At 37.5% G+C, this 17599-nt stretch overlaps 1 protein-coding gene across 1 annotated transcript; it reads left to right on the top strand.

The window, feature by feature from the left end:
• Nucleotides 1-15390: 15390 nt before the first annotated feature.
• On the top strand, nt 15391-17253 carry LOC131658864 (uncharacterized). The gene is made up of 4 exons (XM_058928114.1): nt 15391-15600; nt 15682-15783; nt 16732-16778; nt 16932-17253. The coding sequence occupies exons 1-4, from the start codon at nt 15391-15393 to the stop codon at nt 17251-17253; spliced, it is 681 nt and encodes a 226-aa protein (XP_058784097.1).
• The last annotated feature ends 346 nt before the right edge of the window (nt 17254-17599 follow it).

Consider the following 17599-nt stretch of genomic DNA (forward strand, 5'->3'; position numbering starts at 1 on the left):
AGAACACAATACGAATGAAGGAAATCGTGTTCCGCAAGTAAAGCGAAACACTCAAGCAATAAGCGTCGGTCGGTGACACAAGTTAGAGATAACAAACATCGCAATCGGAATTGCATTATTACTAATAGCGAAAGGAAACGGTCAAGTAATGTAAACATGAAATGGACAATGAAAATTCAAAGAGAAATCAAACATGGATGATCTACAAATTATTGAAGACTAAGCATCTAACAAGATTGTACGCCTCATAAGCTTTCCAACGATATAAAGAACGTGCAAATCGGAGCTACGAGTGAAAAGTTATGCAAGATTGAAGTTAAAAAAGAAAACACAAAATAACACACAGGAACCGGTTCCCGCCTAGGGACAATCCGGTTCCTGGTACTAAAAACCAGAGGCAGAAAACTGGGAACCGGTTCCCACCTAGGGACAACCCGGTTCCTGGTACTAAATCACAGAAGCAAGCATATTTCAAATTACTGGGAACCGGTTCCCACCTAGGGACAACCCGGTTCTTGGTACACAAACAAGAGGGCAAAAACAACGCAGGAACCGGTTCCCACCTAGGGACAACTCGGTTCCTGGTACTAAAACACATAAAACCAGCAATTTTGGATTGAGTGGGAACCGGTTCCCGCCTGGGACAACCCGGTTCCTGGCGTAGCAAAACAAGTTTTTATGCATTTTTAAGGCCCCGGAGCCATTCGCACTCAATCCAAAACCGTTCCAACTCGAAATTAAAGCAAACAAACATTGAATATTCATGCTATACGTAAATTCGCAAATCGAATAAGTCACATGTCAACAATTATGCTAAGTGCGATGCATCAAGCAAGGCTAATATTGAGTGGAAGCACAACACATGCATTTATACGAACACGTTGAATACAGCGCAAACAACACACATGAACATCAACAATTATGCACACAAAATCATCAACTAATCGCGGATCCAAACACGAATATCACAATTCATCATCAACGAGCAACAATTATATACAATCAACATTAAATCCGACCACAATTCACATGAACACGACTAATTCGAGCCAAAAGATGAACAAATTCACCGGTCAATCATCATCAAACATCCATTAATCAAGAACAAGAGGTAGATCTAGATTTGAATTCACATAAGAATCAACAATTAAGCATTTAATTGAAGATCCGGAAGCTTACCGGATGAAGATCTAAACCTAAGTGCGAACACGACACGAACGCGGACACGACACGAACGCGGAAGCGAAATCGAAGGGGAGAGAGAGGGAGGGCGCGTGACTCAATGAGGAGAGAGGAAGAGAAATTCGAACTTTGATCTTGATTATTCAATCCATGTTCTTGATCTTGGTGAAAATTGATGAGTTTTGATGAAGGTTTTATGTAATTTGTGGTTTTGATCTATGAGAATTGAGAGAGAATTGAGAGAAAGTGTTTTTGATCTTTTGGTGAATTGAAATTATGAGAGTTCCTTTTTTGATTTGTGAAGAGCAAAAAGTTTATATATTGTCAACGCGAAATGTCCAAATTGCCCTCGGTGCACCTTATTTTGGCTCGTTTTTAAGGAAACTCGGTTCGGCTCTGAATTCCGGAACGAAACCAATGCCACTGTGAAGATGACCAAATTCTTGACTCGTCGCCGCGAGAATCGTCTCAATCCGATAAGCGACGAAGAAATTACGCGCGTTTGAATGATGAGAAACGTCGATTCATCTGGCGCGACTGTGCGAAATTTTGTGAGTACCGCTCAAAGAACTCGATAAAACTCCAACTTCGGCTCAGAATTTGAACAGGCATGTGTGACGAAGAATCGAAGCTAACGAAATTTCCGAGAAGATGCTGCCGGAATGGACTTCATACGATAAAAATCGAAGGAGTTATGAATTTTCGAACTCGACGCGACATACTCGAAAACATACTTTTTACCGAAACAAAGCGGTGATCCTTAAAATTCTGGGAGTTTTCCGTGCATAATTGGTCTTCGGTCCAAACATATGAAATCTCGGTAATGATGGTACGGACATCCAGTTAAATTTTCAAGCGAATCCGACGAGCGGATTGTGAGATATGAATTTTCTGAGATCCGAAACCCCACATTCAGCACTGTTTTTCACCGCGAAACCTCAAGTAATTTGCAATTTGACAACCTTCCTCAAAGAATTGGCTTCCGAGCCGAACACGAAAGTTGTAGATATCGTCGAAACAGTCGAGGCCATGCGGGAACTTAGCTCATATCACCTTTCAGGTAGGACTTATGAATATTCTCGTATTTACACTGTTTAAACCATTTTTCACACCGTATCTTCTTAAACCCATGAAAACTCTTTATTATTTTTCTTCAATTTTTGAATAACGAAATAAACGTCATTATTAACTCATAGCTCAAATAAAGAGGGCAAATTTTGGGGTGCAACAGGGGTACACATGGCAGAATGGGTTGCCCGCATTGTATGAAAGAGACGAAGGCGTTTACGTTGGATAAAGGGGGGAAAAGCTCGTGGTTTGACTGTCACCGCAGATTTCTACCAAAAAATCATCCGTATAGAAAGAACAAGACAAATTTCATAAAAGACAAACAGGTAACAGATATGCCTCCGCCCCGATTGTCACCAGGTGTTGTATGGGACAAAGTTTGTGGGCTACCAAAAAATACAGATACTGGAAAGGCATGTAGAATTGAAGGATATGGGGTCGATCACAATTGGACAAAGAGATCGAAGTATATTTTGGGACCTTCCATATTGGAAAGATAATTTGTTGCGCCATAATCTAGATGTTATGCATATTGAGAAGAATTTTTTTGATAATATATTTAACACCGTGATGGATGTTAAACACAAGACGAAAGATAATGAGAAGGCTAGACATAACATGGAAAAATGGTGCAATTGAAAAGAGTTGGAGTTGAAGCCTCAACCAAATGGGAAATTATTGAAACCGAAGGCTTGTTTCAGTCTGACCTCCCAAGAAGGTAAAACGGGTTGTCGATGGTTAAAAGAATTGAGAATGCCCGACGGCTATTCTTCAAATTTAGCAAGGTGTGCTGACGCCAACACTGGGAAGTTGCATGGTATGAAAAGTCATGATTTCCATGTTTTTATGGAACAATTGCTACCAATTGAGTTTGGTTCTCTACCTAAACATGTGCTTAATCCACTGACTGAAATTAGTCAATTTTTCAGAGATATTTGGGCTTCAGCTTTAAAAGTAGATGACGTCATTAAGTTGGATCGAAATATTCCAGTCATTCTATGCAAGTTGGAACAAGTATTTCCGCCTGGTTTTTCTGACTCCATGGAACATCTACCTGTGCATATCGCCTATGAAGCTTATCTTGGAGGACCTGTTCAATATAGGTGGATGTATCCGTTTGAAAGGTTCATGGGTGATTCAAAATGATCAGTGAAAAATAAGGCTAGAGTTGAAGGATCGACATGTGCACATTACTTGCATCGAGAAACATCACATTTTTGCAGTCACTATTTCAAGCATTTGATGTTAACTCCAAGAATCATTCGAAATCCTGTCAATGTTAGTGAAAGGAGTCAATTAACTTTATTGGTCTTCGGGCTTCCAGGCCGTCCATCTGGAAAAAAGGATGTGCATTGGTTGACCCAACAAGAAATGCAATCTGCCCATGTTCATGTCTTAATCAAATGCGTTGAAGTTAAACCATTTCTTGAGTAAGTATACATACCCCTAACTTTTAATTTTCTTTACAATCATAAAACTCATTACTCTGAAACTTATAATGTGTTTCTTTTTAGGGAATTCAACAACACCTATTTTCATACTACCGGTGTACAATCAACATCTGGTGTCATCCATGCTCAATTTCCAGCATGGTTTAAGGAGGGATTGTATAGCATTGTTGCACCGACTCCCGAAATACTCCATTTGAGAAACTTGTCTCAAGGCCCTATTCAAAGCGCAAATGAATGACACACATACTTCGTGAATGGATATAAATTTCCCACTCATACATGGACTGAAAGGAAAAAGACCATAAACAGTGGTGTTTTTGTGAAAGGAGTTACAGATGGTGGTGAAGATGACTTCTATGGTTTTGTCAAACATATCTACGAGTTGGTGTACACTTACTTGGACTCGGAAAATAAAGTTGTCTTGTTCTATTGTGAATTGTATGATCCAACTAGAGGCACAAAAATAGATAGGACATATGGTACTGTTGAGATTCAAATGGACCGGAGGTACAAAGAGTATGACCCTTTCATAATGTCACATATTGTTAGGCAAGTTTACTATGTTCCTTATCCTTCATTTGTGCCACATAAACGAGGGTGGTGTGTGTTAGAACAAGATTTGTTCTGATCAATTATCTTAGTTTTGATGATAACAATAATATGAATTTTGCTTAAGATAATATGGTACTCTAATCCAATGCAATTTCCTTTTCAGGAAATATATAAAGAGTACGCATAATTCAGCGCTCAGAAGCTTTGTCTCAAGGGTTCAGCATGCAACATCAGAACATGGTCTGGCAAGACATCAGAAGATGGTCGAAGCAGAATCAGAACATGGGTCTATGGAAGCATCAGAAGAACAAGAGAACAGAAGCACTGAAGTTCTGATGGTATCACGCTCAGAAGCACTTCAAGGTCAGAAGATCAGAAGATGCTTTGCACCAAGCTGTTTGACTCTGATGATATTCAAACGTTGTATTCACAAACATCAGATCAGAAGGAAGTACAAGTGGCAAGCTACGCTGACTGACAAAAGGAACGTTAAAAGCTACTAAAGGCTACGTCAGTAGACACAGCGTGAACAAGGCTCGAGGTAGTTGACAAAAGCGTATAAACATTAAATGCGATGCTGTACGGAACACGCAAAGCATTAAATGCGTTCAACGGTCATCTTCTCCAACGCCTATAAATATGAAGTTCTGATGAGAAGCAAGGTTAACGATTCTACACCAAAACGCTCACATTAACTTGCTGAAACTCTGTTCAAATCAAAACTCAGAATCTTCATCTTCATCAAAGCTCACTACATTGCTGTTGTAATATTTTAGTGAGATTAAGCTTAAACGTTAAGAGAAATATCACAGTTTGTGATTATAGCTTTTAAGAAGCATTTGTAATACTCTTAGAATTGATTACATTAAGTTGTAAGGAACTAGAGTGATCGTGTGGATCAGAATACTCTAGGAAGTCTTAGAGGTTTCTAAGCAGATTGTAACTAGAGTGATCGTGTGGATCTGTAGACTCTAGAAAAGTCTTAGAGGGTATCTAAGCAGTTGTTCCTGGAGTGATCAGTGTGTGATCAGAAGACTCTGGAAGACTTAGTTGCTGACTAAGTGGAAAACCATTGTAATCCGTGCGATTAGTGGATTAAATCCTCAGTTGAGGTAAATCATCTCTGCGGGGGTGGACTGGAGTAGTTTAGTTAACAACGAACCAGGATAAAAATAACTGTGCAATTTATTTTTATCTGTCAAGTTTTTAAAGACACACTTATTCAAACCCCCCCCCCCCTTTCTAAGTGTTTTTCTATCCTTCAATTGGTATCAGAGCGCCGGTTCTAAGGTGCAAGCACTTAACCGTGTTTAGAAAAGATTCAGGAAGAGAAAAACGCTTCAGTAAAAGATGGTTGATGAAAGTGAAAAGTCTACACCTACACCTGCATCTACATCTGGCTCTGCTGAGCAATACAACGGTAACAATGGTTATACTAGACCGCCCGTATTTGATGGTGAAAACTTTGAATACTGGAAAGATAAACTGGAAAGTTACTTTCTTGGTCTAGATGGTGATCTATGGGATCTTCTGATGGATGGTTACAAACATCCAGTAAATGCCAGTGGCGTAAAGCTGTCAAGGCAAGAAATGAATGATGATCAGAAGAAGCTTTTCAGGAATCATCATAAATGCAGAACTGTTTTGCTGAATGCTATCTCTCATGCTGAGTATGAGAAGATATCTAACAGGGAAACGGCCTATGACATATATGAGTCCTTGAAAATGACTCATGAAGGAAATGCTCAAGTCAAGGAGACTAAAGCTCTAGCTTTAATCCAGAAGTATGAAGCCTTCAAGATGGAGGATGATGAAGACATTGAAAAGATGTTTTCAAGATTTCAAACTCTTACTGCTGGATTGAGAGTTCTTGACAAGGGATATACCAAGGCTGATCACGTAAAGAAGATCATCAGAAGCTTACCCAGAAGATGGGGTCCTATGGTGACTGCATTCAAGATTGCAAAGAATCTGAATGAAGTTTCTCTGGAAGAGCTTATCAGTGCCTTGAGGAGTCATGAAATAGAGCTGGACGCAAATGAGCCTCAAAAGAAAGGTAAGTCTATTGCATTAAAATCCAATATCAAGAAATGCACTAACGCTTTTCAGGCCAAAGAAGAAGATCCTGAAGAATCAGAATCTGAAGAAGAAGATGAACTGTCCTTGATCTCCAGAAGGCTAAATCAACTCTGGAAAACCAAGCAAAGGAAGTTCAGAGGCTTCAGAAGTTCAAAGAAATTTGAACGTGGAGAATCTTCTGATGACAGAAGATTTGACAAGAAGAAGGTCATGTGCTATGAATGCAATGAGCCTGGACACTTCAGGAATGAATGTCCAAATCTTCAGAAGGAAAATCCCAAGAAGAAGTTTCATAAGAAGAAAGGTCTTATGGCAACCTGGGATGAGTCAGAAGATGATTCAGACTCTGAAGATGAGCAAGCTAACTGTGCGCTGATGGCGACAGAAGATGACGGATCAGAATCTACATCAGAGTCAGATTCTGAAGAGGTATTTTCTGAACTTACTAGAGATGAGTTAGTTTCCGGTCTAACTGAACTTCTGGAACTCAAGTCTCAGATGAGTCTCAAATACAAAAAGCTGAAAAAGCTATTTGAATCTGAAACAAAGAAGCTTGAGTTGGAGAATTCTGAATTAAAAGAAAAACTTTTAAAATTATCCAATAATGTTGGATCTCCTTCTGATTCAGAAAAATCCACTCCCAGTCTAAACCATATTCTGAAAGAATATGATTTAAGTTTCAGGAAGTTCTTATCTAGAAGTATTGGCAGAAGTCAGCTAGCTTCTATGATATATGCTGTGTCTGGAAACAAAAGAGTTGGCATTGGTTTTGAGGGTGAAACCCCATACAAACTTGAACCTGTTGATGAAATGAAATTCACATACAAGCCATTGTATGATCAGTTCAAGTATGGCCACTCCCATGATATTAGGCACACTTCACATGCTCAAAGTTTTCACATAACACACACTAAAAAGCATGTGGCACAACCTAGGAAATATCATGAAACTCACATTAAGAATTATCATGCTGTTCCTCCTATTGCTTACAATGTTAAACCCAAGTTCAATCAGAACTTGAGAAAATCTAACAAGAAAGGACCCAAAAAGATGTGGGTACCTAAGGATAAGAGTATTCCTATTACAGATATCCTTGGCTGCAAAAAGGACAAAGCACAACATGTCATGGTACCTGGACTCTGGATGCTCACGACACATGACAGGAAGAAGGTCTATGTTCCAAGACCTGGTGCTTAAGTCTGGAGGAGAAGTCAAGTTTGGAGGAGATCAGAAGGGCAAGATAATTGGGTCTGGAACTATAAAGTCTGGTAACTCTCCTTCCATTTCTAATGTACTTCTTGTAGAAGGATTAACACATAACCTCTTATCTATCAGTCAATTGAGTGACAATGGTTATGATATAATCTTTAATCAAGAATCTTGCAAGGCTGTAAATCAGAAGGATGGCTCAATCCTATTTACAGGCAAGAGGAAGAACAACATTTATAAGACAGATCTGCAAGATCTTATGAGTCAGAAGGTGACTTGTCTTATGTCTGTTTCTGAAGAGCAGTGGGTCTGGCACAGAAGATTAGGTCATGCTAGTTTGAGAAAGATTTCTCAGATTAACAAACTGAATCTTGTCAGAGGACTCCCTAATCTGAAATTCAAATCAGATGCTCTTTGTGAAGCATGTCAGAAGGGCAAGTTCTCCAAACCTGCATTCAAGTCCAAGAATGTTGTTTCTACCTCAAGGCCATTAGAACTCTTGCACATTGATCTGTTTGGCCCAGTCAAAACAGCATCTGTCAGAGGGAAGAAATATGGATTAGTCATCGTAGATGATTATAGCCGCTGGACATGGGTAAAATTCTTGAAACACAAGGATGAGTCTCATTCAGTGTTCTTTGATTTCTGCATTCAGATTCAATCTGAAAAAGAGTGTAAAATCATAAAGGTCAGAAGTGATCATGGTGGTGAATTTGAGAACAGATTCTTTGAAGAATTCTTCAAAGAAAATGGTATTGCCCATGATTTCTCTTGTCCTAGAACTCCACAGCAAAATGGAGTTGTAGAACGAAAGAATAGGACTCTGCAAGAAATGGCCAGAACCATGATCAATGAAACCAATATGGCTAAGCATTTCTGGGCAGAAGCAATAAACACTGCATGTTATATTCAGAATAGAATCTCTATCAGACCTATTCTAAATAAGACTCCTTATGAATTGTGGAAGAATAGAAAGCCTAACATTTCATATTTCCATCCTTTTGGATGTGTATGCTTTATTCTGAACACTAAAGATCATCTTGGTAAGTTTGATTCCAAAGCACAAAAATGTTTTCTTCTTGGATATTCTGAACGCTCAAAAGGCTACAGAGTATACAATACTGAAACATTGGTTGTAGAAGAATCAATCAATATCAGGTTTGATGATAAGCTTGGTTCTGAAAAACCAAAGAAGTTTGATAATTTTGCAGATTGTGATATTGACATATCAGAAGTTGTTGAGCCAAGAAGCAACGCATCAGAAGCAGAGCTTCTCAGAAGCAAAGAATCGGAAGATCAAGTATCAGCTTCTCTGGAGAATCTAAGCATTTCTGAAGAACCACCTGTCAGAAGATCATCCAGACTCATCTCTGATCATTCAGAAGATGTCATTCTTGGAAAGAAGGATGATCCTATCAGAACAAGAGCATTCCTTAAGAACAATGCAGACTGTCAATTAGGTCTTGTATCTTTGATCGAGCCAACTTCTGTTGATCATGCTCTGGAAGATCCAGACTGGATAATTGCTATGCAAGAAGAACTGAATCAGTTTACAAGGAATGATGTTTGGGATCTTGTTCCTAGACCAGATGGATTCAATATAATCGGTACTAAGTGGGTCTTCAGAAACAAGCTAAGTGAGAAGGGTGAAGTGGTAAGAAACAAAGCCAGACTGGTGGCTCAGGGTTATAGTCAGCAAGAAGGGATTGACTATACAGAAACCTTTGCACCAGTGGCCAGGTTAGAATCTATTCGTCTATTAATTTCATTTGCCACTCAACATAACATTACTCTCTATCAGATGGATGTTAAGAGTGCCTTCTTAAATGGTTATATAGATGAAGAAGTTTATGTCCATCAACCTCCTGGTTTTGAAGACTCTATGTCTCCTAATCATGTTTTCAAACTAAAGAAATCATTGTATGGATTGAAACAAGCTCCCAGAGCTTGGTATGAACGCTTAAGTTCTTTCCTTCTGGATAATGGTTTCACTAGAGGAAAAGTGGATACTACTCTCTTTTGTAAAACCTTTAAAAAGGATATTTTAATTTGTCAAATATATGTAGATGATATTATTTTTGGAACATCTAATGCTATACTTGGAAAGGAGTTTGCGGAGTCTATGCAGGCTGAGTTTGAAATGAGCATGATGGGAGAACTCAAGTATTTCCTTGGAATACAAATAAATCAAACATCAGAAGGAACGTATGTTCACCAAACCAAGTATGTGAAGGAACTTCTGAAGAAGTTTAATCTTCTAGACTGCAAAGAAGCCAAAACTCCTATGCATCCAACATGCATCCTAGGTAAGGATGAGGTAAGTAAGAAGGTAGATCAGAAGTTATACAGAGGTATGATTGGATCTCTTCTATATTTGACTGCTTCTAGACCTGACATTCTGTTCAGTGTTTGTTTGTGTGCTAGATTCCAATCAGATCCTAGAGAATCTCATTTAACTGCTGTTAAGAGAATTCTAAGGTATCTGAAAGGTACTACTAATGTTGGCTTAGTTTACAGAAAATCTAAAGAATACAACTTAGTAGGATTCTGCGATGCTGACTATGCTGGAGACAGAATTGAAAGAAAGAGTACTTCAGGAAGTTGCCAATTTCTTGGAAGTCATTTGATCTCTTGGTATAGCAAGAAGCAAGCAACTATAGCTCTATCAACAACAGAAGCAGAATATGTCGCTGCTGCTAGTTGTAGTACACAGATGCTCTGGATGAAGAGTCAGTTAGAAGATTATCAGATATTTGAGAGTAACATTCCTATATTCTGTGATAATACTTCTGCTATATGTTTATCTAAGAATCCTATTCTTCATTCAAAAGCTAAACATATTGAGATTAAACATCATTTCATAAGGGACTATGTTCAGAAGGGTGTTATATCTTTAAACTTTGTGGATACAGACCATCAATGGGCTGATATCTTTACAAAACCCCTGGCTGAAGATAGGTTTAAGTTCATTCTGAAGAACATCAGTATGGATTTATGCCCAGAATGAGAAGATGAGAAGTTCTTACGTATGAGTATCTTCTGAAATGAATGTGGATTTCTTTTAAAATCAGAAGTTCTGATTGAAATCTTTTAGAAATTATGAGTCGGTTATTACTAACGGTTCATTGTATAAGTTGATTCAGAACCTCTTTTAAAGCAAAACAGCTGTAACGTTTTATCTCGGGATGGTAAACCTGTCGTTACTATTCATGGATAAGTGCGCGTGCAGTTGAAGGGACGCCGACCATAGGTAACTGTGCCAATCACGTCTTTTGTCATTTTTATCTCTCCTCACGTCACGTATCATTAAATGCTTTTCATCATTTACTTTCTTTCAGTTTTCTTTTTATACTCTTCAAACGCTTTTCTTTTCCCTCTTATATTTTCTCTTTTACACTCTATCTGTGTTCTCCTTCTCTATCTCTTTGCATTCCTCTTCAAGTTTTTCTCTCTCTCTTCCGTTTTCGTCTCTTGCTCAAACAAGTTTTTCTTTCTTTTAAAAATCCTAGCTCAAACCTAGCGTTCATCCTAAGCCTGTTGAAGACCTATGACTCAAAGGCGACAGATTGCTGCATATCTCGGGATGGCTCTCCTAATACCTCTCAAGTCAGACCTCTTCTTTGATGTTGTTATCAACTTTCACCCAAAGACAGAAGACTTTCTTGAGTTATGGGAGGAGGTTAAGAATGATATTCTTAACTTCTATGTTGAGGGAAAGCCCCGTTTGCAACATTAGCTCTCTGTCTGTGAACTGTCCCTCTCTTCCTCTTTGGTCACTTGGATCTCTTCTACAGTGGAGGTTCCAGTCTGGAAGACAAGAGTCCACAGGGACTCTTGATGGGTTGACACAGAGTGTGTCTTGCTAGGGTGCTGTTTTTAATTTTTGTAGTCATTTCCTCTTGGGATGACTTTTTATGTATTTGCTAGGAATGTTTCTCATCTTGTTAAACATAGGAACCTTTTGTAGTATCTTTTGGAATCAATGAAAAGTTTCTTTGCTTTTACATTCCAGTGTTCTTGTTTGTCGTTTTACATCTGAATCTTTTGAATTATTCTTTTTGATGTTATGACAAAAAGGGGGAGAAGATAAATGATAAATGATTTGATTAATCTATCAGTTGTTGGGTAAAGCCCACACATATTACTAACAAGAACTGCAAGTTCTATATGGTTTAAGTGTTTTGCAGGTATAAAGAAGTGAAGACAATCTTCAAAGCAAACACAAGAAGCAAAACCATAAGAAGTGTTATTCTGTAAAAAGAATAAACTCATGGAAACTGAAGCAAGCTGAGTGCTATCAAGCTTCAGAAATCAGAAGCACTGATAATAGAATTTGATTCATATTTGTTTATTTGATCTGACAAAATTCTATTTGCTCTGATACATTATTTTAGCCTATATGGCTCTGATACATATAATGTGTTCTAATATACATTTTATGTTCTGACTCGTTCATGCTGACTTTTGTCGTTTAGTTTTTGTTCTGTAACATTTCAGGATGTAGAGATGCTCTGATGATGCTCTGGTACATTCAACAATGTTCTGATACAAATCTAGCATGAAGTGATGTTGGTAGAAATTCAAAGCTCTGAAGCTATCCGAGGGAAGCAGAAATCAGAAGCTGTGAATATTCCAAAGATCCAGAAAACTCAAGTTCTGAAGCTGTCCTAAATGGAAGCAGAAATCAGAAGCTGTGAATGTTCAGAAGATCAAAGAAATTCAAGTTCTGAAGCTGTCTTAGATGGAAGCAGAAGTCAGAAGCTGTGAATGTTCAGAAGATCAAAGAAGTTCAAGTTCTGAAGCTGTCCTAGATGGAAGCAGGAATCAGAAGCTGTGAGTGTTCTAGGGATCCAAAGAAATTCTAGTTCTGAAGCTGTCCAATGGAAGCAGAAGTCAGAAGCTATGAATTCTCTAAAGACAAAAGCTTATATGATCGTCTCTACCGAAATAATCAGGGAAGTCTTTTATTAAAGTTCTTCGAGTATTTATTTCAGGGGGAGATTATTTATCTCAGGGGGAGATTGTTAATCTCAGGGGGAGACATATTCATATGCTTATGCTATAGCTGTGTAATTTGTCTTTTGCCGTCTGTTCTTTCTGATCGCAAATTCATATCATTTATATATGTTTTTGTCATCATCAAAAAGGGGGAGATTGTTAGAACAAGATTTGTTCTGATCAATTATCTTAGTTTTGATGATAACAATAATATGAATTTTGCTTAAGATAATATGGTACTCTAATCCAATGCAATTTCCTTTTCAGGAAATATATAAAGAGTACGCATAATTCAGCGCTCAGAAGCTTTGTCTCAAGGGTTCAGCATGCAACATCAGAACATGGTCTGGCAAGACATCAGAAGATGGTCGAAGCAGAATCAGAACATGGGTCTATGGAAGCATCAGAAGAACAAGAGAACAGAAGCACTGAAGTTCTGATGGTATCACGCTCAGAAGCACTTCAAGGTCAGAAGATCAGAAGATGCTTTGCACCAAGCTGTTTGACTCTGATGATATTCAAACGTTGTATTCACAAACATCAGATCAGAAGGAAGTACAAGTGGCAAGCTACGCTGACTGACAAAAGGAACGTTAAAAGCTACTAAAGGCTACGTCAGTAGACACAGCGTGAACAAGGCTCGAGGTAGTTGACAAAAGCGTATAAACATTAAATGCGATGCTGTACGGAACACGCAAAGCATTAAATGAGTTCAACGGTCATCTTCTCCAACGCCTATAAATATGAAGTTCTGATGAGAAGCAAGGTTAACGATTCTACACCAAAACGCTCACATTAACTTGCTGAAACTCTGTTCAAATCAAAACTCAGAATCTTCATCTTCATCAAAGCTCACTACATTGCTGTTGTAATATTTTAGTGAGATTAAGCTTAAACGTTAAGAGAAATATCACAGTTTGTGATTATAGCTTTTAAGAAGCATTTGTAATACTCTTAGAATTGATTACATTAAGTTGTAAGGAACTAGAGTGATCGTATGGATCAGAATACTCTAGGAAGTCTTAGAGGTTTCTAAGCAGATTGTAACTAGAGTGATCGTGTGGATCTGTAGACTCTAGAAAAGTCTTAGAGGGTATCTAAGCAGTTGTTCCTGGAGTGATCAGTGTGTGATCAGAAGACTCTGGAAGACTTAGTTGCTGACTAAGTGGAAAACCATTGTAATCCGTGCGATTAGTGGATTAAATCCTCAGTTGAGGTAAATCATCTCTGCGGGGGTGGACTGGAGTAGTTTAGTTAACAACGAACCAGGATAAAAATAACTGTGCAATTTATTTTTATCTGTCAAGTTTTTAAAGACACACTTATTCAAACCCCCCCCTTTCTAAGTGTTTTTCTATCCTTCAGTGTGTTGTCATAAAAAGAAAACCAATGGGTCATATTGAATCTGAATATCTAGTGGAAGAAGATCTTGCTTTCCAAGTTGATGAAGTGGAACAAATTAATGATGTGGTTGCAGATGAACAAACTACAAGTTTGTCTGATACAATGGTTGAGGGGCATCTAGTTGATTCGTCTATATTGGATGAAGAGCATGAAGATATTGCATCTGAGGACAATATCACATCAAATGATGAGAATGATGTGGATGACGAGCACGAAGATTTAGAATAATGAATATGTGTTGTTGAAAATGTATTTTTATAATTTCACTTAATGAACTATGTATTGAATGTGTTAATGACAACCAGTTGTTGAGATTATATTTTTATGATTTTACTTAGTGAACCATTTGTTGAATATATTTATATTAATTGTGTAATCTCTATAAATAGGTAAAATGCCACCCGACCTGATAAAGGTAAGGGTGTAGCTGATAGTGGTAAGAAGAAGCACCAACGCCCACGAGTAGTAGTATGTCAGTCACCTCTGTTGGCCACGTGTCCTCCCCCGCAGAGTCAGGTTAATCGTATGTCCATGGCCAGTACTCAGGGTTTTCTGCCACTACTCTCCTCTCTATATACATATGACAGTCCGCCTTTTATTACCCCACCACCACCTGGTTACCCATCCTTCCAGCAGACACAGATGCCCCCATCCTTCCAGCAGACATAGATGCCCCCATCCTTCCAGCAAACATAGATGCCCCCATCCTTCCAGCAGACACATGTGCCCTCATCCTTTCGGCAGACCAGAGGATTTGGTTTTCCACCTCCCACACAGACTAGTCCTTCATCTTTCCAGCAGAATGGAGGATCTAGTTTTCCACCTCCCACACAGACTAGTCCCTCATCTTTCCAGCAGACTGGAGGATCTAGTTTTCCACCTCCCACACAGACTGATCCCACCCCACATCCTCCACATGTGCCCCCACAGGATGATGATCAGGCAGAGGATGAGACTGCGGATAATCAGTTGGATGGGAGCGATCTTCGAGGGGATGATGATCCGAGTCAGATTCATATCATTGACGGGAGATTTTTTATTAGGCCCTAAGGAAGCTCGTAAGTTTCTTATTTATCAATTTGTATTTAAGTATACGTTTCCATTTTTTATAACTTTATAATTAATGTTAATTCTATTAATGTTGTTTAGATTCACACCGAGTCGGACTGCTGCCAAAGTTATAAGTTATATAATTCAGCAGAATTATAAAAAACTTATAAAGACTTTTAAAGATGTTAAGGGCGATGATAGAGAACATTGGTTTACGCATTTTCAGGTATACTTAATTTATTGTTTAAGTTATTGTTATTTAAATGACTTTTTCACTACAATTATCTAACTTTTATTTTATCTACTTTTATTGCAGGAAAAATGTGTGTGGGAACCAATGAAAGAGAGACAGATTAAAAAAAATTATCATGGCAGAATTACAAGACGACTTTTTGACATGCTACGACGTGTTAGAAAGCGTTGGGAACTTCATGGCATCCGTCCTAGTTGGATAGGAGAAGAAATCTTTCGGGAACTTCTTAAATATTCGGAGAGTGATGAGTTTGCGGCCAAATCTGAAAATGCAAAGAAGATGAGAGCATCTGAAAAGGGTGGTTGCCTTAATGCTGTTAGAAGTATAAGCATTGCTGAGCATGTTCGTCGCATGGTAATAATTATTCCCATTTCTTAAAGTTATAATTTCTATTAATAATTGATATTATTAATTATAGTTTATTTTGTTATTTAGACTAAGGAATTAAATAGACCACCACTTATGACCGAGCTGGTTGCGAGGACTCGGAAAAAGAAAACAGAAGCTTTTGTTGATAATCGTACACAAAAAGCTATGGTAAGTTATTTAAGCTATCGGTATTATTTTTTTAAGCTATCTGTTTTATTTGGTTAAGCTATCGGTATTATATTTGGTTAAGCTATCAGTATTATTTGGTTAAGTTGGGTATTATATTTGGTTAAGCTATCAGTATTATATTTGGTTAAGCTATCGGTATTATTTGGTTAAGTTGGGTATTATATTTGGTTAAGCTATCCGTATTATATTTGGTTAAGCTATAGGTATTATTTGGTTAAGTTGGGTATTATATTTGGTTAAGCTATCCGTATTATATTTGGTTAAGCTATCGGTATTATTTGGTTAAGTTGGGTATTATATTTGGTTAAGCTATCGGTATTATTTGGTTAAGTTGGGTATTATACTTGGTTAAGCTACCGGTATTATATTTGGTTAGCTATCGGTATTATTTGGTTAAGTTGGGTATTATATTTGGTTAAGTTATCCGTATTATATTTGGTTAAGCTATCCGTATTATTTGGTTAAGTTGGGTATTATATTTGGTTAAGTTATCCGTATTATATTTGGTTAAGCTATCCGTATTATTTGGTTAAGTTAGCCGTGTGCATATATATATATATATATATATATATATATATATATATATATATATATATATATATGTGTGTGTGTGTGTGTGTGTCTGTGCGTGTGTGTGCGCGCGCTTATGAGATGATTGATGATATGATCGGTATATCCGAATGAATATTAACTTGATGATGCAAAAAATATTGTAAAGTGGAAACCATGAATACGTGATTCCTTAATTTGTTGATGAAGTTTTATTATTCTGATTTATTAATTAATTCCGATAGGTAGAATGTATGTGTTATAATTTTCATGTGGCATGTGACATGTTGTGGCGTGAAAATCATGTGGCAACTAAATTTGTGGCGTGAAATTCATGTGGCAACTAAATTATATTTAACTTTTTCTTTGTGTGTGTAGGATGATTATCAGGCATTGCTTGTACAATTTCTGACTGTTAATCCTCAGTATACTCCAAGACGGGGAGAGCCGCTTCATCCATATGTGGATTTTTATCTTTGGAGTAAAGTCATTGGCGGCAAGGGGCCTAACAGGTGTTTTTTTGGTGGTAGAAATTTGGCAGGCACCTTAAGATCTGATGATAGAACTCTATATCAAAGAGTTCTCGACGGGGAAGGAGGTTCACGTCCTGTAACTTTAACAGATAAACAGAGAGACACCGTAAGACCATTGGCGATAAATGAGGTGAGGCATGAGGCGGCGGAACGTGAAGGGGCACTGAAAGCCCAAATGGAGGCCCAAATGATGGCAATGCGGAATGATCATCAGCGGGAAATGGAGGTCATGGCGAAAAGACAATCGAATATGGAGGCACAAATGCGACAATTTATGCAATCCTTTGGTGGAAACCAAAATATGGGGAGTTCTGCGCCGACTGATCAGGAAAATATAAATGAGGATGAGTTTCCCGACTCGGACTGATTGTTGATTTAATTTAGTTTTTATTTTGTTGTTACTTTTGATTTTGAATTTGTGTAAACTATTAATTAAATTATAATTACATTATTTATTAATATTAGATTTATAATTTTAGTTTCTTAATTTTAGTATATTTAGTTTATTGAATTAATTTATAAATTTTATAAATTTTAATATATTTAGTTTATTAATTTAAATATATATATATATATATATATATATATATATATATTATATATATATATATATATATATATATATATTTGATTTTTTTCAAAAAAAAAAATATTAGTGACGTGATTTCCATGTCACTAAGTAGTGACATAAAAATCACGTCGCAACATTACAC

Source organism: Vicia villosa, linkage group LG3, assembly GCF_029867415.1.
Source record: "Vicia villosa cultivar HV-30 ecotype Madison, WI linkage group LG3, Vvil1.0, whole genome shotgun sequence".
Lineage (NCBI taxonomy): Eukaryota > Viridiplantae > Streptophyta > Magnoliopsida > Fabales > Fabaceae > Vicia > Vicia villosa.

What these genes read in the sequence shown, in the direction of transcription:
- LOC131658864 (XM_058928114.1), top strand. Translation starts at nt 15,391, where the DNA reads ATGCTACGACGTGTTAGAAAGCGTTGGGAACTTCATGGCATCCGTCCT. An exon ending in CTGAGCATGTTCGTCGCATG is followed by an intron (nt 15,601 to 15,681) that starts GTAATAATTATT and finishes TTTGTTATTTAG; the next exon opens with ACTAAGGAATTAAATAGACC. An exon ending in ATCGTACACAAAAAGCTATG is followed by an intron (nt 15,784 to 16,731) that starts GTAAGTTATTTA and finishes TTGTGTGTGTAG; the next exon opens with GATGATTATCAGGCATTGCT.